The sequence below is a fragment of the Odocoileus virginianus genome, chromosome 2 (genome assembly GCF_023699985.2).
Source record: "Odocoileus virginianus isolate 20LAN1187 ecotype Illinois chromosome 2, Ovbor_1.2, whole genome shotgun sequence".
Taxonomy (NCBI): Eukaryota; Metazoa; Chordata; class Mammalia; order Artiodactyla; family Cervidae; genus Odocoileus; species Odocoileus virginianus.
Genome location: NC_069675.1, coordinates 82,627,863 through 82,651,541, shown reverse-complemented (window position 1 = coordinate 82,651,541; position 23,679 = coordinate 82,627,863). Strand labels below are relative to the sequence as shown.

The 23,679-nt window shown below is 47.6% G+C and overlaps 1 protein-coding gene and 1 non-coding gene across 7 annotated transcripts in view; one reads left to right on the top strand and one right to left on the bottom strand.

Annotated features, from left to right (window-relative positions):
* The window catches only part of ATP6V1C2 (ATPase H+ transporting V1 subunit C2), a 93,208-nt gene that overhangs the window by 42,068 nt on the left and 27,461 nt on the right, over positions 1 to 23,679 (top strand). For 4 of the 6 annotated variants that reach the window (XM_070451684.1, XM_020883181.2, XM_020883179.2 and 1 more), the window contains exons 4-6: positions 15,387 to 15,472; positions 16,562 to 16,591; positions 23,340 to 23,434. In XM_070451684.1, coding sequence (XP_070307785.1) covers positions 15,387 to 15,472; positions 16,562 to 16,591; positions 23,340 to 23,434 — 211 coding nt within the window. The remainder of the gene's footprint in view (positions 1 to 15,386; positions 15,473 to 16,561; positions 16,592 to 23,339; positions 23,435 to 23,679) is intronic. The other 2 variants (XM_070451692.1, XM_070451676.1) reach the window with 1 other exon arrangement.
* TRNAG-UCC (transfer RNA glycine (anticodon UCC)) lies at positions 16,355 to 16,427 on the bottom strand. The gene has a single exon. It is a non-coding gene; the product is annotated as a tRNA-Gly (tRNA).

The window sequence follows — 23,679 nt, the reverse complement described above, 5'->3', positions numbered from 1 at the left end:
GCATTTATTGCTTGTAGACTTTTGGATAGCAGCCATTCTGACTGGCGTGTAATGGTACCTCATTGTGGTTTTGATTTGCATTCCACTCCAGTATTCTTGCCTGGAGAATCCCATGGACAGAGGAACCCGGTGGGCCTCTGGGGTCCATGGGGTCGCACAGAGTCAGACATGACTGAGTGACTAACATAGTTTCAAATATAAAGTCATAATCCACATGTTTAGCATCTTGGATCTTTTTCACTTAACAGTGTATCCTGGGAGAGATTTCTCCATCAGTGTGTAGAGAGCCTTCTTGGTTTTAAGCTACCATGCATTCCATGTGGGGGAGGTTTATTGGGCAGTCCTAGAGGTGGACACTTGGCTTGTTCACTTTTATGGAGAAGGGGGCCTGTTACCGACAGTGCTGCAGGGTGTAATCTTGCTCCTACATCATTCCTTTGCGCATACAATTATGCATGTGTGTCTCCAGGATGAATTCTCCAAGTAAATTGCTGGGTCCTGGGTCAGGTGGCTCTGTAATTCTAATGGATGTTATCAGATTTCTCTGACCATTTTGAATTTCCACTAGCAGTGGAATTAAAGGAGTCCCCCATTTTCCTACAATCTTTCTAATCAAGTGTGCTGTCAAATTTGGGGATCTTTATGAACCTGGTAGGTAAGAAATGCTGCGTTCAATGTAGTGTGGGCTTTTTTTTTTTTTAAGTGGCTTTATTTAGACATTAATGATGTGCAATAAATGGCAGGTTTTTAAGCTTTACAGTTTGAATAATGAGTTTTGATGTATATACACCAGTGAAGCCATCACCACAGTCAAGGTAATGAACATATTTGTTACCCTTAGAAGTTCTTTGCATCGCCTCCTTCAACACTAATCTGCTTTCTATCACTGTGAGAGTGCACGCATATTTTAGAACTTGTGGAATAATATGATGAGTATGCTTTTTTTGGTTTGGTTTTTCCATTCTGCCTCATTATTTGAGATTTTTCTGTGCTGTGGTATGTATATTAATCTTTCTTTCTTTCTTTTTTTTTTTTTTTTTACTGTTGAGTAGTATTCCATTTATTCACCCATTGGAAGATTTCCAGTTTTGGACTGTTTAAGTTGTGAATACCATGTATTATGTACTATTTTGGTATTGACAAATTTTCATTTCTTTTGGGTAAATACCTACCCCTTGAGGCAGCTGGGATCCTTAAACCTTTGCATTGCTTCCTGACCCTGGGGGATGGGTATGGCTGGGAGGAGGGCCAGATCAGATCATGGAGTCCCAGGGCGTGGCCCCTTGCCATGGACTAAACTTGAAATAATGGCTGCATTGAATACTATTTTGTAGAAATAAGGAATACTGATTTTTATTTTAATTTTTTTTCACCATGCCATGGCTTGCAGAATCTTAGTTCCCCAACCAGGGATCAAACCCGTTCTCCCTTATGTGGAAGTGTGGAGGGAGTCCTCATCACTTGTACCACCAGGGAATTCTTGATTTTTTTTTTTTTTTAAAGAAATGCTCATTCTTTGCAAAGGTCACATTCTGGGAGATGAGGTGAAGGAGTAAAGAGACCATCTGCATCCTAGGTGGGACATGAGTGAAGCAGGAAAGACAGGGAGCCCTGTGGGTCTGAAGAGTGCTGGACTGATGTCCTGCTTCATATCCTCAGGCACTTGTCCAACTGGGTGGCCAGGATCTGCTAGTCATCTGTACGTTTTCTCGGAGCCCCTGTATTTTGCAGCAGCTGATGATAGCGAGAGTAATAAACTTGCAGAGATCACTTTGCTTAGTGCCGACCAGAGCACATCTGCATTGTGATCATTTATATGGAGAAGGTGGGTTCCTGGTGTCAACCCCATGAGGGCAGTAGCTGTGGTCTGTTTATTCACTACTGTTTCCCATGACATTGCCTGGTGCATAGGGGACACAGTATGTTCTTTTGCTGAGTGCAGGAAGCAACCAGTTTTGGGTGGAGGTGTTCACCAATGCTGATTGTACTTGTTAGGGGTGCCTTGCCTTGAGGAGGGGGCCCTTGGGCTGTTAGAAGGGGTGAGTGGCATCCAAGTGGCTCCAGAAGGCTGGCCTGGGAAGGGCAAGGGAGGGGAGGAGGATGGAGAAAAAGGAGGCCAGACAGGGTGGGGTGTTTCTTGTAAACTCTGCTAAGGAGTTTGAATGTCAATATTTGAACTTCTTGGGAAACCACTGATAGAGTTGAAGCAATACAATGGCATGCAAAGATGTGTATTTTTAGAGATCCCCCTGGCTGCCGTGGGAGGGATGGACAGCTGGAGGCTGGGTTGGGAGAGGTGAGGAAAGCCCAGAGCGGGGTGCTGGAGGAAATCTGGACAAAGACGGCATGACCTGCCTAGGACAGCAGCCCAGGGCTGAGCCTGGGCTGATTTCCAGCTAAAATATAGTGGTGATGGGAAAGAAGAGGGTAGAGCCAAGGAATTCTGGGGAAGGTGACGATACCCAGCATAAGGGGCCAAACCAGTTCTTGACATTCTCCAGGCTGGGTCTCTACCCTGGAAGCCAAGAAGAATGCCGAGACTTTTTTTTTTTTAATTGAGGTATAATGCACACACTGTTACATTCACTCCCTTAATGTATAAAACGCATTCGTCTCTAATGTGTTTACAACGTAGTCCAGCCATTGCATGCATGCTCAGTCTCTTCAGTCATGTCCCACTCTGCGACCCCATGGACTGTAGCCTACCAGGCTCCTCTGTCCATGGGAATTCTCCAGACAAGCATACTGGAGTGGGTTGCCATGCCCTCCTCCAGGGGACCTTCCCAACCCAGGGATTGAACCATGCATCTCCTGCATTGCAGGTGCGTTCTTTATCCACTGAGTCACCTGAGTGAGAAGCTCAGTCCAGCCATTGCCACCATCACATTCCAGAATGTTGTCTCAAAGAAAACCCAGTACCCATTGCAGTCCCCTCCCAGGGAGGATCAAGCTGTCCTAGAGGCCTTGTTTCTGTCCTGGTCAGTTCCCAAGGAGCTGCGCGATCTCAGGCAAGTCCCCACCGCACCTTGGTCCCTAAAGGCCCTTCTAGCTGTGACTCCATGCAGTGATTCTGAGTGGGCAGATTATGTTATGGTCATACTTCCATGACTCTAATGTTAAGGATTTTTAATGGGGGAGGAGGGCTTGTTTCATTTTATTTTTTATGGTAATCAAGCACAGATGATTCTAGTATAATTACCACCCTAATTGGCCTCTTGGCATAAATCTCTGTCTTCAATTTTGGTTACCTCCTAAAGTTGCACTTCCGAAAGTGGAATTACTGGTTCAGGGGATGGAGACATATTTAAAGTTGTTTGTATGCATTGCTGAATTGTTTTCCAGAGAGGTCGCAAGAACAGGTTGTTTCATCAGACCCTTGTCAATTGAGTGCCTTTAGAAAATTTTGTTCATTTCCCTGGCAAAATGAAAATAATGTGGGATTGTTTGAATATGGATTTATTGGATCTCCAGCTTGAGTAAGCACACTTACAGGTGGTTCTGAGTCTTCTTTCCTCCCATTTGTGATCTGCCAGTTCTGGCTGTCACCCTGGCATTTCCTGGGAGGGCTGTGGGTTGCCCCATTCTGGTGACACTCTTCACTTGTGAGTCCTGGGATCCCTGCAGTTGGGCACGGCGACTGGGCTGCTTGATGGGTCACTTTTTAAAATAGTTTGGTTTACTTGTTTTTGGCTGTGCTGGGTTTTCGTTGCTGTGTGGGCTTTTCTCTAGTTGCTGAGAGTGGTGGCTCTTTGTTGCAGCGTGGGCTTCTCATTGCAGTGGCTTCTCTTGTTGTGGAGCACAGGCTCTGGAGTGCTTGGGCTCAGTAGTTGTGACTACCGGGCTCTAGGACACAGTTCAATAGCGCTCTGGCTTAGTTGCTCCACAACATGTGGGATCTTCCCAAACCAGAGGTCGAACTTGAGTCTCCTTCATCTCTTGCGTTGGCCAGCAGATTCTTTAGCACTGAGCTACTAGGGAAACCCTTGGTGGGTTGACTTGTAGCAAACTCTCCGAACTCAGACATCGTCAGGCCTCTCTGCCTATAGATGTCAGACGAGTGTATTCTCCTCGGTTCTGTCTTGTCTCAACAAAAATTTGAAGCGACATACGTTAGAGCCCTCGGCATGTCATAGCTCTCAGACAGACCGTGTTATAGCTCTCGGGTCTTGGACAGACTGTGTTATAGCTCTCAGGTCTCAAACAGACCATGTTATAACTCTTAGACAAATCCGTGTTACAGGTCCGTGTTACAGCTCAATTTTATTTAGAAAATAGTGGGAAAATCCCATCCTCGAGGCATGAGGGCAGGCCGACCCAAAGATGTGCGAAGAGAGGGTGGCCCCTGGCCCTTTGGCTCCTCTTTTTATATGTTGTTTCCTCCCTCCTGGGCCTACCCTATGTAAATTGGGCTAGCCAGGAGTGCTGTTTGTTCTTCCTGAGGTCCTCACTCCGGTCCTGGACCTTCCTTTGTAGTATTTTCCAGGCTTTTCCCTTCTTTGTCTTTTAGCCACCGCCATTCTGGACTCCTGTTTCCTATTCTAACTACCTAACAATCTCTTGCATTGGCCGGCAGATTTTTTAGCACTAAGCCAACTAGAGAAGCCCTTAGTGGGTTGACTTGTAGCAAACTCTCCAGAACTTACACATCATCAGCTAAGTATCAGCTAAGTATTAGCAGAACTGCCCAGTTACTCCTATAAAACCTCAGAGCATTTTAGCACCAATTCAGAACAAGGAGCCTTCCCTTCCATGTTCTACTAGAGGGCAAATTTCCTCCAAGGGTAGGTTGGCTTTTTGAAGAGGACCAAGAATTTCTTGATGGCTCAGACGGTAAAGAATCTGCCTGTAATGCAGGAGACCCAGGTTTGATCCCTGGGTCAGGAAGAGCATCTGGAGAAGGAAATGGCTACCCATTCCAGTATTCTTGCCTGGAGAATTCCATGGACAGAGGATCCTGGTGGGCTAAAGTCCATGGGGTCGCAGAGAGTCAGACTGAGTGACTAACATACACACACACACACACACACACACACACACACACACACACAAAGAATGTCTATGCTGTGATGTGGGAGAATCAAGGTGCCCAAAGCTAGAGCTGATTCTGGTTTGAGTGATGGGGGAGCGGATGGGTGACTCTGCTGAGTGGAATTGCTCTAAAGATGGGAATATCCATCCATTATTTTAACTCTTGAGTTTCTGTGAAGCACGGACAGGATCCGCGGTAAGCCATAAATGGGGCCAGAGTCCCCAGAGCAGGGACCTCCCAGAGGCCTCACGGGGGATCTTTTGTTTCTAAAAACAAAGTCACTGAATTGCTCTGCTCACATTTTCCTGACGACTTTGCTGCGGGGCATGTCCCTTGACCGAGGAGGAAGTGGAGAGACAAAGGAGGGGGGTGAGGTGCCCTGGGGGGGCCCCTGAGTCTGCAGCAGGGGCAGACTGCCCGCCTGAGTGGGAGCTTCTAGGCCTCTCTCCCCAGGGCCTCAGTCTGGCTGCAGACAGTAGCTCTGTGTGTGGGGAGGTTTGGGGTGTGGGTCCTCCACAGAGGGTCCTGACAGCCCCTGGTGTGCTGCCAACAGCTGGTGTGGAGGAGGGAGACTTGCTTTAGAGGCAGGGTGCAGGGTTGGTAAGGCCACCCGTGAAGGGACCAGGGTGGGAGGGCTGGAAGCAGGCAGGGGGCGGGGCAGTTTTTGGCCTCCCTGAGCCTGTTTGCTCAGCTCCTGGGGGCTTCCCCTCCTTCGTCCTGTGGAGCCAGGTCAATTGCCATGTGTCCTCTGAGTGGGCTTTAGTTTGGGACTTCAACCTATGTGGCTGGGACTCAAACCCAGCCAAAACCCACGGTACCTGGTTTCAGGACCTAATCAAGCTCAGATCCTTGATGTCTCATTGTAGAAAGAATTCAGTGAGAGATAAAGTGATAGGTACGAATTGGGTTTAATTCAGATTCAGAGAGAAGCACACTCCACAGACACAGTGTGGGCCATCACAGGGGGCGAGTCAGTTTAGTCACTCAGTCGTGTCTATCTCTTTGCGACCCCACGGACTATAGCCCGCCAGACTTCCCTGTCCATCACCAACTCCCAGAACTTGCTCAGACTCAGGTCCATCGAGTCGGTGATGCCATCCAACCATCTCATCCTCTGTCGTCCCCTTCTCCTCCTGCCTTCACTCTTTCCCAGCATCAGGGTCTTTTCAAATGAGTCAGTTCTTTGCATTAGGTGGCCAAAGTATTGGAATTTCAGCTTCAGCATCAGTCCTTCCAATGAATATTCAGGACCGGTTTCCTTTAGGATGGACTGGTTGGATCTCCTCGCTGTCCAAGGGACTCTCAAGTGTCTACTCCAACACCACAGTTCAAAAGCATCAATTCTTTGGTGCTAGCTTTCTTTAAGGTCCAACTCTCACATCCATACATGATTACTGGAAAAACCTTGATTGAGGATCAAGATCTAATTAAAGTCAACTTGTCTGTCATATTGGACCCATTAGTTTCTAATCAGTTTACGTTGTGTCCTTGGGCTAGGTCATTTTTCAAAAAGTTGTGCCCTGTCCCCTTCTCTCCTGTTACATGAGGACCCAGGACAGCTCACTAGATGGAGCCACTGTTTTCCTCTGCTTCAGAGGCCATGGAAATGCCCTCTGCCCTCACTGTCACCCGTTGGCCCTCTCCTCCCGGGAATGAGGTAATTTCTGAAAACTAGACCAGTCCTAGCCTGCACTGCCCGAATTATCCAGAAAACCCTGGAGTTGGGGGGATACCCTCTCTTTCACGTCCCTGTAGACCTGTGCTCCTTAGCTCAGAACCTGATAGCCACGCTCTCCCTACAAAGGAACCGGGTATAGGAGACCCAGTCCCTTCTTCAGGGCAGGGGTGAGGCAGGTAGGTGCAGATGGCCCAGCCGAGCGCCTGGATGGATGTGTGGCCTGCAGGGATGCTCTGCTGTGCACGATCTGTACTGGAGATACCATTTAGGAAGCATCTCATCTGGGCTTGAGCCCCGGGGGGCGGGGGGTGGGCTCGGGTGCGTGGGGGTCAGTGGTCTCCTCCACTTCTGTCTAGTGGGGCCAGCCTTTTCCCACCCACAGCCCCATGCCTGGAAGAGCCCTGGGACCCTGCATGCCGGTCAGTCAGATGAGTTCCAGGTTGCAGGAGGGTTAGTTGGTGGACATAGAAATCTCAGAACACCTGCCTGGTGGTGCTCCCAGCTCTTGAGCCACCATCCACCTGAAGGGGCAGCGGGAGCTCTGGGTGTCCTTGGAGCCCAGAAATCAGCAGTGCTAGGGGTGCCCCAGAGTGTTTGCAGAAAGGGAAGACAGGACGTGTCCATCACACACCTGGTCATAGGCACCTCCATCTCTCCCGACTCTTATCCCTGCTATTCCAGGTATCCGGATTCTGCCTGCTCAGCTCCTGAAGACGCCCCCCCTTCTCTGTTCCCTCCCTGCCCTGCCTCACACCTGGAGGGAGAGGGGCTTGCAACAACACAACGTGGGGAGGTTGCAACAGGGGTGCCCACCTCTTTGTCTGTGCCTCTGCGTTCAGAAGCAGCATTCAAAGCAGATTCTTCGCTATTTGGAGGACAGTGTCCTTTGCCCACCCTGGCTCCCCCAAACTGTGTGCAAATTGCTCCAGTAACACACAGCTGCCTGCCTGGGGCTTGGGGTTCTGAGGGCTTGCTGCCACTGTGCTAAGAGCTGGTAGTGACCAAGATTAACTGCAGTTTTATGGTTCAAGCTTCCCCGTGGAAGTTGCTGGCCTTCAGTAGATTCCAGAGTTCCGAAATGGCTACATCAGACAGACTCGGCTAGTGTCCTTGTTGTTTAGATGGGGAGACAGTTTCCTGGTGCTTGCAACACCTCTGTATGCCTAGAATTCTCTCCTATTTATAGCCATATTAATCATTTTTTAAATAGTTCAGTGGCATTAAGTACATTCACATTGTTGTACAACCATCATCACCACTTCAGAAGTCTTCTTGCAAAACTGAAACTCTGCTAATCCATTATATACTAACTCCTTATTCCCTCCTCCTCCAAGCTCCTGGAAACCATCATTTTACTTACTGCTTCTATGAATTTAATGCTAGGTACCTCATGGCAACCCACTGCAGTATTCTTGCCTAGATAAGCCCATGGACAGAGGAGCCTGGTGGGCTACAGTCCATGGGGTCGCAAAGAGTCGGACACGACTGAGCAACTTCACTTTACTCACTTTCACCTCATATAAGCGGAATCATACAGTATTTATCTTTTTATTTCACTTAGCATAATGACTTCAAGGTTCAGCCTTTCTGTACTATGTGACAGACTTTCCTTCCCTTTAAAGCCTGCGTAATATTCCACTATTGGGCTTCCCTGGTGGCTGAGCAGTAAAGAATTCACCTGCTCTGCAGGAGATGCAGGTTCTAACCCTGGGTCGGGAAGATCCCCTGGATTAGGAAATGATACCCACTCTAGTATCTTTGCCTGGGAAATCCCATGGACAGAAGAGCCTGGTGGGCTACAGTCCATGGGGCTGCAAAGAGTCGGACATGACTTAATGACTAAACCACAACAGCAATATTCCATTATATGAGTAATACTATATTTTATTTATCTATGCATCCATTGATGAGCACTTGGATTGCTTTTTTTGGCAATTGTAAACAATGCTGCTATGTTTATTTATTTTTCTTTGTTTTCTACTTACAGAAGTAATATACATCTTAATCAATTCAAGCATGACATTACAGAAATACATTTAAAGGGAAAGTCCCTGTTTTTGTACACCTGAAAAAGAAGAGAAAGAAAGAAAGTAAGTTTAGTCGTTCAGTCATTTTCGACTGTTTGCGACCCCATGGACTGTAGCCTGCCAGGCTCCTCTGTCCATGGGATTTTCCAGGCAAGAGTACTGGAGTGGGTTGCCATTTCTTTTTCCAGAGGATCTTCCCCACCTAGAGATCGAAACTGGGTCTCCCACATTGTGGACAGACACTTTACCTTCTTGAAGGAAACCAGTATTAACAGTTTCTCATTAACAGAATCGTGCGTGTCAGGATTCTCATTTACGTATATACTGACATATAATTTTCAAAAGTGGAATTAGGTACTGTACATGCTCAAATATTGTTTAATGTTTTATTCTGAGCTAATTTACAAGTTCCAGAAAAATTGCAAGACTATTCAAAGAATTTCCCTTTACCACATTTACTTTATCTTCTCTCACTTGCTTTTTCTGAAGTCTCCTGGCAGATATAATGTCCCCTTACTTCTAAATACTTTAATGTATATTTTCTAAAAACAAGGACTGCCACTAACATTGTCCCTTAGTACAATGATCAAAATCAGGAATGCAATATTATTGTAATTTACTGATTTAGTTGGATATCACCAATAGAAAATCTCATATTTTCCTTAGATAATGGTAAACATGAAGCTGTCTCCCTTTTTTTCACAATTAATTGTCATGTTTTGTTCAGCTTGTTTAAACTGGAATGGTTATTCAGGCTTTGACTTTTACATTGAGTTTCTTTGACGAGTACAAGTCAGTTATTTTGTAAAATGCTTCTTAATTTGAACTCATCTGATGTTTCCTCATGATGAGATACAGATTATGCACTTTTGCAGGAATACCCCGGAAGTGAAGTTGTGTCCTTCTCAGTACATCATATCAAGAGACACATGCTATTCGTCTTCCCATTACTGGTGACTTGAACAGATAGTATCTGCTGTAAATTTTCTTTTTTTTTTTTAAGGTTGAAATTTAATTCAAAATACTATGTTCATTTCAGGTGTACAGAAAAGTGATTTGGTTTACTTTCCATTATATGTTATTACAAGGTATTTAACATAGTTCCCTGTGCTATATATTAGGTCCTTGTCATTTATCTATTTTATATATAGAGGGGTGTGTATCTTAATCCCAAGCTCCTAATTTATCCCTCCCCAACTCCCTCCTCCCTTTTGGTAAGCATAGGTTTGTTTTCTGTGTCTGTGAGTTGGTTTCTGTTTTGTGAAGAAGTTCATTTGTATCACTTTTTAAAAAAGGTTCCACATGTAATTGATATTATATCATATTTGTCTTTCTCTGTCTCCACTTAATATGATAATCTCTAGGTCCATCCATGTTGCTGCAAATGGCATAATTTCATTCTTTTTTATGGCTGAGTAATATTCCATTATATATATGGACCACATCTTTATCTATTCATTTTTCTTTTTTTTTTAATTTATTTTTATTAATTGGAGGGTTTATCTATTCATCTTTCGATGGAAATTTAGGTTGCTTCCATGTCTTGGCTATTGTAAATAGTGCAAACACTGGGGTGCGTGTCTATGTTGAGTTAGAGTTTTCTCTAGATATATGCCCAGGAGTGGGATTTCAGGATCATATGGTAACTATAATTTTGGTTTTTTATTCTATTTTATTTCTTGCCTGTACTGGGTTCTTCATTGCTGTGTGCAGCTTTCTCTAGTTGCAGCAAGTGGGGCTAATCTCTAGTTGCAGTGCACAAGCTTCTCATTGTGGTGGCTTCTTCTATTGTAGAACATGGGCTCTAGAGCATATGGACTTCAGTAGTTTTGGTTCACAGTCTTTATTTATTTACTTGGCTGTGATGGGTCTTAGCTGCAGCATGTGGGTCTTAAGTTGTGGCATGAAAACTCTTGTAGAATTTAGTTCCCTGACCAGGGATTGAACCATGGCCCACCACATTGGAATCAGGGAGTCTTCATCACTGGACCACCAGGGAAGTCCTTTGTAGACATAACGATGGCCATGCTGACTGGTGTGAGATGATACGTCATTGTAGTTTTGATTTGCATTTTGCTAATAATTAGTGATATTGGGCATCTTTTCACGCTCACATGCTTCTCATGTGCCTGTTGGCAATCAAAACAATTTTTTAATCAGGTAAAATGTACATAGAGTTAAACGTGCACGTCTTAAATTAACTGGTTGATGAATTTTTTGGGGTACATCAGTGTAACCAACACCCCAATCAAGTTATATGCCATTTGCAGGTTGTTTTTTTAATTAAAATATGATTCATACATCTTCCTTTATGGGTTAGTATAAGTTTTTGCCCAGTATTTTAGAGGAAGGAGCCAGAGTTTAGTTTAGTTTAGCCAGACTATCATTGAAGAGCATGGCTTTAGAGTCATGTAGATTTAGGATCAATTTTTGCTCTGACACATAGCTCAGTATAAGGTGACTTTTAGCTCTCTAAGTATTAATTTTTTCATCTTTAAAATGGGGATGTTACCTGGCTCAAAACAGTGTCTCAAGAATTGAGTCCCTGCAACACCTGAGAGCCCTTAAAAATAATTTTTTTAAAATGAAGAAGCCACTGAAAAACCAACAAAAGATATTAACACTCTCTTAACAAAAGAAAATAGTCATTTGTAGAGTCAATAAACCTATCAAAAGCTGTCCAGCCTCACAGACGATCAAACAGATGCAAGTCAGGCAAACAGATGCAGAGCAACAATGAGAATTTTTCAGCTCTCAGATTGGCAGGGATTAAAATGGTACATAATGTGTCATGTTGGCAAGGGTTTAAGAGGTAGGCCCTTGACAGTGCATTGGCTCTGTATACTTGAAGGATAATTTGGCCTTATCTGTTAACACTGTTAAGTGGTCACACCCTTTATCCCAGTAGTTATCCTTTTGCCATTTATTCTGCACATGTTCAGTTGCTAAGTCATGTCTTCTTTGCAACCCCATGGACTGCAGCACGCCAGGCTTCCCTGTCCATCACTATCTCCTGGAATTTGCCCAAACTCATGTCCATTGTGTAGATGAGGCCATCCAACCATCTCATTCTCTGTCGTCCCCTTCTCCTCCTGCCTTCCATCTTTCCCAGCATCAAGGTCTTTTCTAGTGAGTCAACTCTTCACATCAGGTGGCGAAAGGATTGGAGCTTTAGCTTCCACATCAGTCCTTCCAGTGAATCCTCAGGACTGATTTCCTTTAGGATAGACTGGTTGGATCTCTTTGGTGTCCAAGGGACTCTTAAGAGTCTTCTCCAGCACCACAGTGCAAAAGCATCAGTATGTCAGTGCTCAGCCTTCTTTATGGTCCACCTCTCACATCCATACATGACTACTGGAAAAACCATAGCTTTGTCTATACAGACTTTTGTCAGCAGAGAAATGTCTTTGCTTATGTGCCTGTACAAATGGGCAAAGTATATGTTTTGTTGCAAAATCCATCAAAGCATAAGCAACCCAAATGTTCAATAGAGCAAATTAGTTACGACTCACATTTGCAATGAGATGTTATGCAGTTAATGAAAGGAATGAGGAAACTCTAACATGATATGTAAAGTTTTCACAATAAATTGTATAATGAAAAAAAAAATTTAAACAGCATCTAGCCTCTCAGATTCCTTTCCATGGGAAAAGTGTTCTGATTTAGCAATACTGCAGTTCACTGATGCCTGTGGTTAATGATCACAGCTAAGTCAGGGACATTTTTGTTAGGTGCAACAAGCAATTTTTCCAGCAGTTAAGCTTCGTCGGACCATGCTATTCTGAGATGTTCCATGGTGGTGTACATGCCTGGGGGCAGGTGTGCCACCATACTTGTTATGGTTAAAAACTTCTTAGAGGCTAGAATTGGAAACAGCAAATAGTCATTAATGGAATGGTAAGTCGGTTCTGCTTTTAGGTCTACTGAGAAGGAGGCCTGTATGTTAGTTAGGTGCTCTGACATTCATTTATTCATTCAACAAACATTTCTTGAACAGCGGTTATGCATCAAACTTTGCCCTTGGGGCTGGAGTTACAACCCTCATGTAAGGACATTACTCGAAGTACGGCCGAGGATATAATAATAAAAGAGAGCAACCTGCATTGTCACTATAATAATGATAAAGAGGAACCCTTGACAGCATCAGAAAGAAGTTCTCTGAGAGCAGGGGCTGAATTGTTCACAGCCTCTGCATTCACAGCACTCTCGTCCGTGCTTGGCACACAGCTGGTTAATATCTAGAATTTGCTAAATGAATGAGTGAGTGAACAAATGAATTGATAGAATCAGGGTTCTAACAAATAACAGAAGAGGGACTTCCCTGGTGGTACAGTGGATAAGAATCCAGTTACTAATACAAGGGACACAGGTTTGATCCCTGGTCTAGGAAGAGTCCACGTGCCGCGGAGCAACGCAGCCTGTGCACCAGGACTTCTGAACCTGTGTGCCTAGAGCCCGGGCTCCACAACAAGAGAAGCGACCGCAATGAGAAGCCTGCACCCTGCCATGAGGAGTAGCCCCCGTCTCGCCGCAACTGGAGAAGGCCCGCACGCAGCCACCAAGACCTGCTGCGGCCAAAAATAAATACATTTAAAAAAAAATAACAGAAGACACACTCTGATTTTGAGGAAAGATTATTCGTGAAGGGGCATGTGAGGTGTGAGGACTGTTGGAGAAGCACATGGAATGGTACAGAAACCCAGGTAGAAGGACAGATGTTGTCCCACCTGTAGGCTGTAGGAGGCGAGAGGAGTTGGGTTACTGGAACTGGGAGAGAACCAGATTCACATCCCCCCCGTCTCCTATTGAGTCCCCTGGGGAGTCAGAGGGCAGGGAGCCTGAGTGTCTCCATCAGGCTGCACATCTGAAGGTATTTATCACACACTCCCGGGGGCCTGATTCTTTACATGCACTGCTCCAAACTCTGTGAGAGGAGGGGTGTCATTGCTATGTTGCCGAGGAAACGGGATGAGATTCGCTCGGTCCCTTGCCCCAGCTATCATTAGGAGGAGGCAGAACTACTATCCTAAAAAGTGGCAACATCTGTGGAGATTTTAAACCCAGGTGGCCCAGAGCTGTGGCGCCCACAGACAGACTGGATAGTTGGGAGGCAAATTATTAATACTACTCTGGGCCACAGTCTCCCCATCTGGAAAAGGGAATGATACCCGTCTTCGAGAATTCTTGTGATGATTCAATAACAGTGATATAGAAATTGGCACGTGGTCAACAAAAGAAAATGTTGACCTGCGAAGGGTGTGAAACATGGTATTGGGTGGGAAAGTGTAGTTGTTCATTTTTGGTTAATTACTTTATACTTGTATTCATCAGTTTTTTGGCCCCAAACAGATAGCAGTTAGATGAAAAAGCAAGTTGCTTTCCCCACTACTGTGTTCTTTTTTTCCCTCCCTCCCCTCTCTCTTCCTTTCGGTGTCTTCTGCCTCAGGTTTGTGTGTTGGACCCTAAGGGCCCCTGGGCCATCCTCTGAGTGGCCACGTGGCCAGTGCCTGCCACAGCCGGGGAGTCCGTCCTCCACTTGGAATTCAGGGACTTCTTCCTCCTCCCTGCCAACAGCCGCTCCCTCCTGGGAGCCAGGAGAGAGGGCCTGAGGCAAAGATGTGAATCGTTGGAGACTTTGATGTGATCCGCCTGCTTCCTCCTGCAATTCTAACTGATGGGCTTCCAGGAGCAGACACTCTTTGCCATTTATTCGATTAATATTTATAACAATTCCTCAAAATGGATATCATCCCATTTTACAAAGAAGGGAGCTATGGCTCTCAGAGATTAAATAAATTTGGCCAAAAATCATACATGTGACAGAGCCACAGAAAATATGAATGCCTCTGAATCTCCTACTTTCTTATCCTTTCTTAAACTTTCTGGAGCCTTCAGTGTATTTTCTGAAGACTGAAGGAGCTTTAATTTTCTAATTACAAAAGCAATTTGTTGTTGTTTAGTCGCTAAGTCATGTTTGATTCTTTTCTGACCCTATGGATTACAGCCCACCGTGCTCCTCTGTTCATGGATTTTTCCAGGCAAGAATACTGGAGTGGGTTGCCATTTTCTTCTCAAGGGGATCTTCCTGACCCAAGGATCAAACCTACCTCTCCTGCATTGGCTGGCAGGTTCTTTACCACTGAGCCACCAGTGAAGCCCTATAAAAGCAATACTGGATTATAATAGAAAATATGTAAAGTAGGAAGGACATTTTCACATGGCTGCAGCCATACTGTCTGTATAAGTTTGCAGTTTCTTTTTCATGTAACATTAAAATACATGCCTTGTCCCACAGTCTTAGAAATTCTTTGTAAACCTTACTTTCAGTGGCTGCTAATAATCCCTCAGCTGGGTATACTATCATTTACTTAAACAATCATCTATTGTTAGGCCATTCGGTGCTTTCCAGTTCCTAGCTGTCAGCAACATTGCTGCAAAGAGCATCTTTTTATTCAGAAAGCTTTTTCTGTTTGTCCTATTTCCTTAAGATGGTTTCTCAGAAGTGGAAATACTGGTTCAATTACCAGTTCGCGTTTTATGTCTCTTCGTACATATTGCCAAGTTGTTTCCCAAAGGGTGGCCCCAGCAGAGTGGGAGAGCGTTCTGTGAGTAGTTTTCTATTCTTAACTGGCTTTGCATTCCTTCCCCAAAGTCTCATAAGGAGAATGGCCCAGAGCGTGGTGGAAGTGATGGAAGACGCCAAGGGGAAGGTCCAGGAGAACCTTCTGGCCAACGGAGGTAGGTCCCTGAAGCGTGCTTATGGCGTTCCTTCCCCAGCTCATTCTAGCCCATTCATGGTCCCAGCTGTGGCCACACAGGAGGGCTGAAATGACACGGCGCCACGGAGGCGCCAAACTGCCAGGCCAGGCAGAGGCTTGCACGCCACTTAGAGCACAGTGGCAGTGCTGTTTGGAAGACTCCAATCTCCCTTATAATCCTTCTGTCTCATTTCTAAAGCACCTGGCGTTTCTTACCTGTAGCTGAACTCTTCAGTGAAATTTGAGATGAAAATGGATTCAGTGGGGTTTAGGGGTTAGTTGGCTCACCCACCTTCTCTGTCAGCCTCCCTTCTATCCCCACACCCTAACCGATTTAATCCTATCCCCAGAGGAGGCTGGAATGCCTCAAACTGAATTCTTCAGCTGTGCCCAGTAATTAGATGAAGGTTAGACCAAAAACACTTTGTGTAGCGGGTTTGCATTTGGAATTTCTGTCTCGTACACTGATAGGATAAGCCTGTAGATTCCAAGGATGTTTTGGTCCATGTATTAGGGTACAGACAATTTGAGTGCCCTTAAAATGTGCAAGACAAAAACTGAGTCTTTGGGAACCTTAGAATTAGGTGTTTCGATATCTGTAGAGATAATTAAACCCATGGCTCTATGCATCAGTATACTGAAAATGAAAGCATATATTCTATATTAATATGTCATTTAGTACATATCATTAATATTATACATTATTATACATATATAATGTTATGCAATATTACAATATTATACATTATTACACATATATAATATTTAAGATATAGATATTATGAATTTATTACATATATATTCATGTTTTTTCCCCTTGGAACCATTTTTTTTGGGTGCCGCATGGTGTGCAGGATCTTAGTTCCCCAACCAGGAATTGAACCTGTGCCCCCTGCAGTGGAAGGGCAGAGTCCTATCCACTGGACCATTAGGGAGCTCCCATCGGGGAACCTTGGAAACTGTTACATTCACTTGATTAAATTGATAAAGGGAAATGCTCGTATTCCCAAATCAGAACTTAGTTTTGTATGTTACTGCAGTCTAATGACTCCACCCTCTTACGTTGCAGGTTTGAAAGAAAAAATGAAGTGTTTAAAGAGTAGGTTGTGTGTCGTTTGCTGTGTGTGTGACGCCTGCATGCCCCTGGGAAGGGGGAATCTCAGTCTGGTTGTAGGGATACAGTGACCAGGTGACGACGGATTTCTCGAGTGACAGCCTCGTGGCTTGGTCACAGTGTCCATATAACACAGACAGCAACTGCTTCTTCCCTTCCCCCTCTTTCTTGCATCTCCCCTGCCTCCCCCAGCAGCACCGCATGCCTCCTGGAGTTCAGTATCGACTTTGGCATCTTTTTGATTGTGGTTTGCTTCTTGCCTTGATGGCCATCCCCAGCGTCGTCCTGCCTGCGGGGGCTGGCTGTGGGGTGGACCCTGACATCCTTAAATGCCAGGCTTAGCTTTGTGTGGCCTCGATGGGGGTCTCTCATACACTCTTCAAGCCTCTCCTAGGAGAGCCTCTGTGCTCAAACAGGCCATTTCTGGTTTCCCCATTAGGAGGTGTCATTTGCATTGGTTTTTCTCCAACCTGCTTAGACTGGTGGAATTAAAGCCAGCAAATCCCATTATGTAGGACAAATACAAATCTTGGCAGACCAGAAGTCACCAAAATGCCTTCCCAAATGCAATCTGTTAATTTCACTGAGATTCCTCGCCTGTGTTTTGTTGAGTTGATGAATTGCTCTTATTTCCCAGCAGGTAACTCAGAGGGCCTTAGATGGAAATGCTGACTTAGGACTACTTTTCTATCTAAAAAACCTGGTCTTGAGAATTCGAGAACTGACTCATTTGAAAAGACCCTGATGCTGGGAAAGATCGAAAGCAGGAGAAGGGGATGGCAGAGGATGAGATGGTTGGATGGCATCACTGACTCAATGGACATGAGTTTGAGTAAACTCTGGGAGTTGGTGATGAACAGGGAGGCCTGGGGTGCTGCAGTCCCTGGGGTCGCAAAGAGTAGGACACGACTAAGTGACTGAACTGAACTGAGGATTCGAGAATTTGAGCTCACTTGACAATAATGCTCAAAATGCTTACATTCTATTCAAAATTCATGTCAGTTAAAATTAGGTGTCATTATTACATCGTATCCATCCCCAGTTTCCTCTCAGGAGGAGAGAATTCAGTGATATTTGTTTCCATCTTTTTCATTATCTCTAGGCCTCCTGGGAGTCAGGTCCCCATGACTTTCCAAACCTAGACCTTCCAAAGCTGGTCCAGTACATGTGCACACAAAAGTCAAGGACCCTAGGGCAGCCTTCATGGCCTGCTGTTGAACGTTCATCATGCACAGCAGCGCAGTAAAGTCTCTGAAAAGTACTGCAGTCAAGAAACCTTTGAGACAGTTTGGCTCAGGCTTTCCTGATAGTCTGTCTGCAATGCAGGAGACCCAGGGTGGAGCCCTGGGTCAGAAAGATCGCCTGGAAAAGGGAATGGCAACCCACTCCAGTATTCTTGCCTGGAGAATCCCATGGACAGAGGAGCCTGGTGGGCTACAGTCCATGGAGTGGCAAAGAATCAGACACAACTGAGTGACTAACACCTTCAACTTTCTTGATATTATTCGGATGGACGAGGAGCTATTTTTCTTCTAGAGAGCACCCAGGGAGCTAGTGATAGAATTAACTGCAGGAACTCAGGGTTTCACCAGCAGGTGGGATTTTAATCTGATCTCTGAGGTTACCCCCCAGGTCTTCTGGGCTATGTTTCCTGGAGGACCAGGGGCCCCGGCCTTGTAACAGTCAGGCTTGGCTCTTTGCGACCTTGGTAGGTCACCTCCCTGGGTCTTAGTTTTCTTGCCTCTATGGACTTAATCCCTTTACGGTTCTCTGCTTTGCCTGGGCACCTTTTGTTTCCGTCTGTTCTTTGCTTCTTGCTGCGTCTGAAGCGGGAAGGACACAGACGTGTGTGATTGCACCAGAGCTGAGCAAACATGCCCTGGTCTGGCCGGGGCCCTGGAAGGTTCAGGGTCGGAACCACCTGATGGTCTGTCTGGCTGTCTGGCCTCCATTGGTGTGGTCACCGGTCCTTTGTTCCGCTGCTGCCAGGAAGTCTTTGTTTGGGTTCTTGAATGACACCACTGTTGCTTGAGGGCAGCCGTCTGTGTGTTTTGAGTGTTTTGATTCGAAGTGAGCCTGCCTGGGTCATGGTCTGACCTCACAGGCCTTCGATCCAAGCACACACTGCTTCCTGGAGACTAGGCTTCCGGGATTTCAGCCCGGGGACAGGAGGGGAGGGGAACCTGTCTTTACAAGGAAGCAGAAAGGAGGCTGTGGCTTGGGAGCACCCAGAGGGTCCTGGGGCTGCCGCTTCCTAAGACTGAGGACCGTTCTCAGACCACATTCTCACCAAAGGCGATGTGCAAGGGGCAAGGTCCTCGTCTACGTGATCCGGGCGAGGCACAGTGTCTGGAACTGGTGGTACTGACTGGGGAGAGGGGACGTCAGAGGAGGAAGTCACAGTCACAACTTGGAGGTCTCTGGAGCCTTCTGCAGGGAGCTCGTCACAGTCTCCTTATCTCACCTCCTCCTTCATCAGACACTCACGCTCGGCCATTGAGCACCAGACACTGTGCTGTTCTGGGCATCCGGAGATGATCACCCTCCAGGAGCTCACAGTCTGGGGATCAGACCTGCAGCACCTCATGTACTGTCATGGAAACCAAGGGCTTGGGAGCCTTCACGAGGAAAGGGGCTGAGTCGTAGAGGAATTATAGGCGTTCTAGTGGAAAGGAGGATGCATTCACTCTCTTTGGTCTGAATGCTGGAAAGCCTGGAGTTAGTAAAAAATGTATGGAGACAAAAGCTTGTCTGAAAGGTTCCTCTCCTAAGCAACCTGGCTGGTGTTAGGACAGTAATCAGGGTTATTAGGAAGATTCTCGTATGAAGTGCTTGCCCCTGGCTGTACACTGTCATGGAGCTCTGGGGACACAGAGATAATCAACTGCCCTCAAGGAGCCTGAAAGAGCAGGGGAGTCAACCATGGTTGTGTAGCGTCGTTAGTGTGAAGGAGTTGGCCAGCGTCCACAGGCTCTGGCCGGCAAGGGGAGGGAGGGTTGGGCAGGTTTTCAGGAGTTGGTCTCCATCCTGATGTTCAGGACAAGGGCAGCTGTGAGAGGGAGAGTGAACAGCTGGGGGTGGCTTGGCTTGGGTGGTGTGGTGTGCCCACGGAGTCTGGAGGGGGCAGTGGTAGGGATCGCTAGAGCACACATCTTCCTGGCATCGGCCTGGGGGGGATGTTCCCTGGTCTGTTGCGGGGTGAGGTGTTGGCGGCGCCTACCAGGCAGTGAGCAACCAGCATGGGAGCTGTGTGACCGTCATGCCTGTCCAGTGCCTGGCCCACAGTAGGGTTCAGTAGCAGCATCAGGGGTGACCACTGACACAGAACAAGTCCTTTGTGACCTAAGGTTCTGCCACTGACCATGCCCCTGCCAACATCCAGACCTTAATTCAGCTCCTCACAGGCTTGGATCCTCCCTGCAAAGTCACCTCCCTGCCCTAGTGTGGCAGTCCCCCAGTCCATATTAATACCAAATTAGTACCAAAATCCCATGAGTCAGCTCAGGCTCCCATATCAAAACACCCAGACTGGAGCTTAAACCATGGACATTTATCTCTGGAGGCTGGAAGTTCAGGGTCAGGTTGATGGCAGGTTTGGTTCCTGGTGAGAACCTCCTCCTTCGCTGTGTGTTCACACGTCCCTTCCTTGGTGGGAGGACACACAGGATGGGGCAGGGGTGGGGGCAGGCCCTCTGGTGTCTCCTTCTAAGGGCGCTTAGTTCACCGGGTCAGGACCTCGCCTTTGGTGCCTCCGGGGTAGTCTCGTCAATCTCAACGCCTTTGGAATCTGAAAGAAGTGAAAGTCTCTCAGTCGCGTCTGACTCTTTGTGACCCCATGGACTATAGAGTCCCTGGAATTCTCCAGGCCAGTATTCTCCAGTATTGTACTGGAGTGGGTAGCCTTTCCCTTCTCCAGAGGATCTTCCCAACCCAGGGATCGAACCAAGGTCTCCTGCATTGCAGGCGGATTCTTTACCAGCTGAGCCACAAGGGAAGCCCTTGGAATCTGAAGAACCTCTCTTAAGTCGTGAGACCAGATGTACTGGCATGTGGTTCTCAGGAAGGGACCAACCCATGACAGCTTCTCTGTGTCCCCCTGACCCCCCGCCACCTCCACGACTGCCTCACCTGCCCAAGGGCGGGGCAGAGAAGGATCTCCCCCCACTCCCAGCTCCACGTTCCTTGTCTCCTTTTCTGGTGGAGGTTACATGACTTACTCTGTGCCAGAGTTTCCTTGTCTCTAAGCTGGAGATAATGATAAGACCCAATAGGGTTGAAAAGTAAATTAACCGAAATACCGGGTTGGCCAAAAAGTTCGTTCAAGCTTTTCAGTATCCTCTTATGGAAAAACTCAAATGAGCTTTCTGACCAATCCAGTATTTCATGCATCCAGGCCAAGGTGAAGCACCAACCAAGGTCAGCTGGCTGTGAAGGTCGTCACCAGCATCGTCATCCTCATGTTGAGTGAGTGAGTGAAGTCGCTCAGTCGTGTCCGACTCTTTGCGACCCCAAGGACTGTGGGCAAACAGGCTCCTCCATCCAAGGGATTTTTCAGGCAAGAGTACTGGAGTGGGTTGCCATTTCCTTCTCCAGGGGATCTTTGCGACCCGGGGATCGAATCCGGGTCTCCCGCATTGTAGGCAGATATTTTTACCATCTGAGCCACCAGGGAAGCCATCCTTATGTTAAGACCCGTCTAACAGCTCTGCCCGCAGACCTCTTCCCTTCCCAGAGCCCCACTTCATTTCCATCTGCTCTGTGGGGACTTGTAGACCCCAAGTGTCCGACTCAAGCTCATCTCGAGCTGAGCCCGGCTCCTCTCGCTTCTGCTCTGGCCCAGGCTGCCACCTCCTGGCTTCCTGGCTGAGTGCATGTCCCCTTCTTCCATGCAACCACCCAACCTGTAAACCCAAGTGACCCCCCAGGCCCCGTTTTGCCCTGGGGTCACTGTCCCTGCGTCCTGTTAAGCTGACCTCCTGCCTCCACTCGCAGGACTTGGGTCCCCAAGCTTTACCTTCTCTCCTGCAAACCCTGAGACGACTTCTCAGGACACAGGTGTGCTCACCGGGCTACGTGGCCCCTGGAGGCTTGTGTCTCGACCTGCTTTGCTGAGCTTTCAGCTCTGCTGTTGGGGTCGGAGGGACGCGTGTCCAACTCCCGGCACGCACGAGGGGCTCAGTAAACGGGCTCGGAGTCTTGATCGCCGCAGGAGAAGGTGCAGACGTGACCTGACCCCTCTCCGTCCACACCCCCGGCACATCAGCTTGACCCAGGGATTCCCCATGCCCAGAAAGTGATGTTGGCCAGTCCACCTGGTCGACACCCAGCCCCCTCCTTCACTGGCCACGTGGCAAACTCTCTGGCCCCCTTAGGACCTGCATGAATACAGGGTCTCCTCAAAGCCCTCCGGGGCCCCCACCCCCCCAGAGCAGGAGGCAGGTGCTGGCTCTCCCCTCCTCCCACAGTCCTGCCCTCCTCATGTCACACATCTCACTGGGGTATCAGGTTAGACCAGCGTCCCCAGGAGACCGAGGGTGAGCGGGCTGTGGCCTGCTGACCCCAGCATGGTAGCGAGCTGGCCTTTGGGCATGGTGACTGAATGTCAAGGGACGGTGACCAGTCCCTCTGCATCTGCGTGAGGGTAGACTGGGAAAGGCTCGCATCCACATGATCTGGGTTGAGAATCCAGGTCCTTCTTGCTGGCTTTGAGGAATTCAGGGGCCCCCTTAGCATGTCATACACTGAAAGGGTGACCGACAGGGGTGTAACCTGCAGCTGGCCCCCAGGTAGCACCTTAGAGGAGTGCGGGCCCTCACCTGAGCAGAGTGGGCCCTCGAGAGACTGCCCCCTCTGTGCCCCCACTTCTCAGGTAAGGAGACTGAGGTGCAAACAGGTTGGTTACTAACATGTTTCGGTGCCCCACCGCCCCCAGCACTGACCTCCAAACCCCTTCCTCTGCCCTCAGCTCGTTAGAGACAATCGCAAACACCCTGGGCATGCAAGGTTTAGTTTGCTTTTGAAGAAAGTTAGGGAAAGCAGGAAATTTGTTGAAAAGATACTGATTGGTTCTTCTGACTGTAGACTTTATACAGAGATACCCTGATAAAAGCACGTCTGTGCCAAGTGGTGAAAACCACATATGCGAACACTAGTATTTTGCTAACGTTGAAAATGCCTTCGTTAAAGCAGACGTATGTGGCGCTGGCCTGTCTAGTGCTGGGCATGGGAGGCAGAAAGATTGCTCATCTGCTGGGCAGCTGGCACCCATGACAGGCTGTGTGGTTTGTGGGGGGTGGCTTGAGGCTCTCTGGCATGCCTTTGGGGTACTTCAAGCCAATAACTCAGCAGCGGGCATGGCTGAACCTACTGGAAAGGGCGAGGAATTCTCCCAGTGTCTGAGTTTCTACTGACTTGGGGTCCATCTCCTGGGAAGGCAGGGCCTCTCACGCAGGGCTCTGGGGTAACTGTCTGGGTTTGAGTTTGGGCCCAGGAGCCCACCCTTACAGCATCCTGGGGACTGTGGTGGGCTTTTCTGAGGGGTTTAGGAGCTGCCTGCAGGCCTGGCTGGTGGCTGGCCCGGCCTCTGCTCTCCCAGAGAGGAGGGAGCCCCGAGTCTGTCCTTCAGTTTCTCTAATTCCTTGGTTTAAGTGGGGACATTGGCCTGGGCATGGTGCCTGGGTCTCAGGAGAGACGGGAAGCCCACTGTCTGCTGAGATGTGTCTGTCTCTTGCAGTTGACCTAACGTCCTTTGTGACCCACTTTGAATGGGACATGGCCAAGTATCCTGCAAAGCAGCCGCTAGTGAGCGTGGTGGACACTCTGGCAAAGGTATGAGGAGGGTCTTCTCTCCAGCCGGGTTACCTTCCTGTGACCCTGACCATCTGGGGACATTGGGGTGAATCTACATGGCCTTTGGACCCCGGCAAAGCAGGGAGGCACTTCCCAGGATGCCAGAGGCGGGGGGCGGGGTGGGGTTCAGGGTACCCTGGAAACAGGTTGATGACCACCTGCCCCCCTATACCTCTTCCAGAGTTACTTGCTCAGTCACGTCTGACTCTTTGTGACCCCATGGA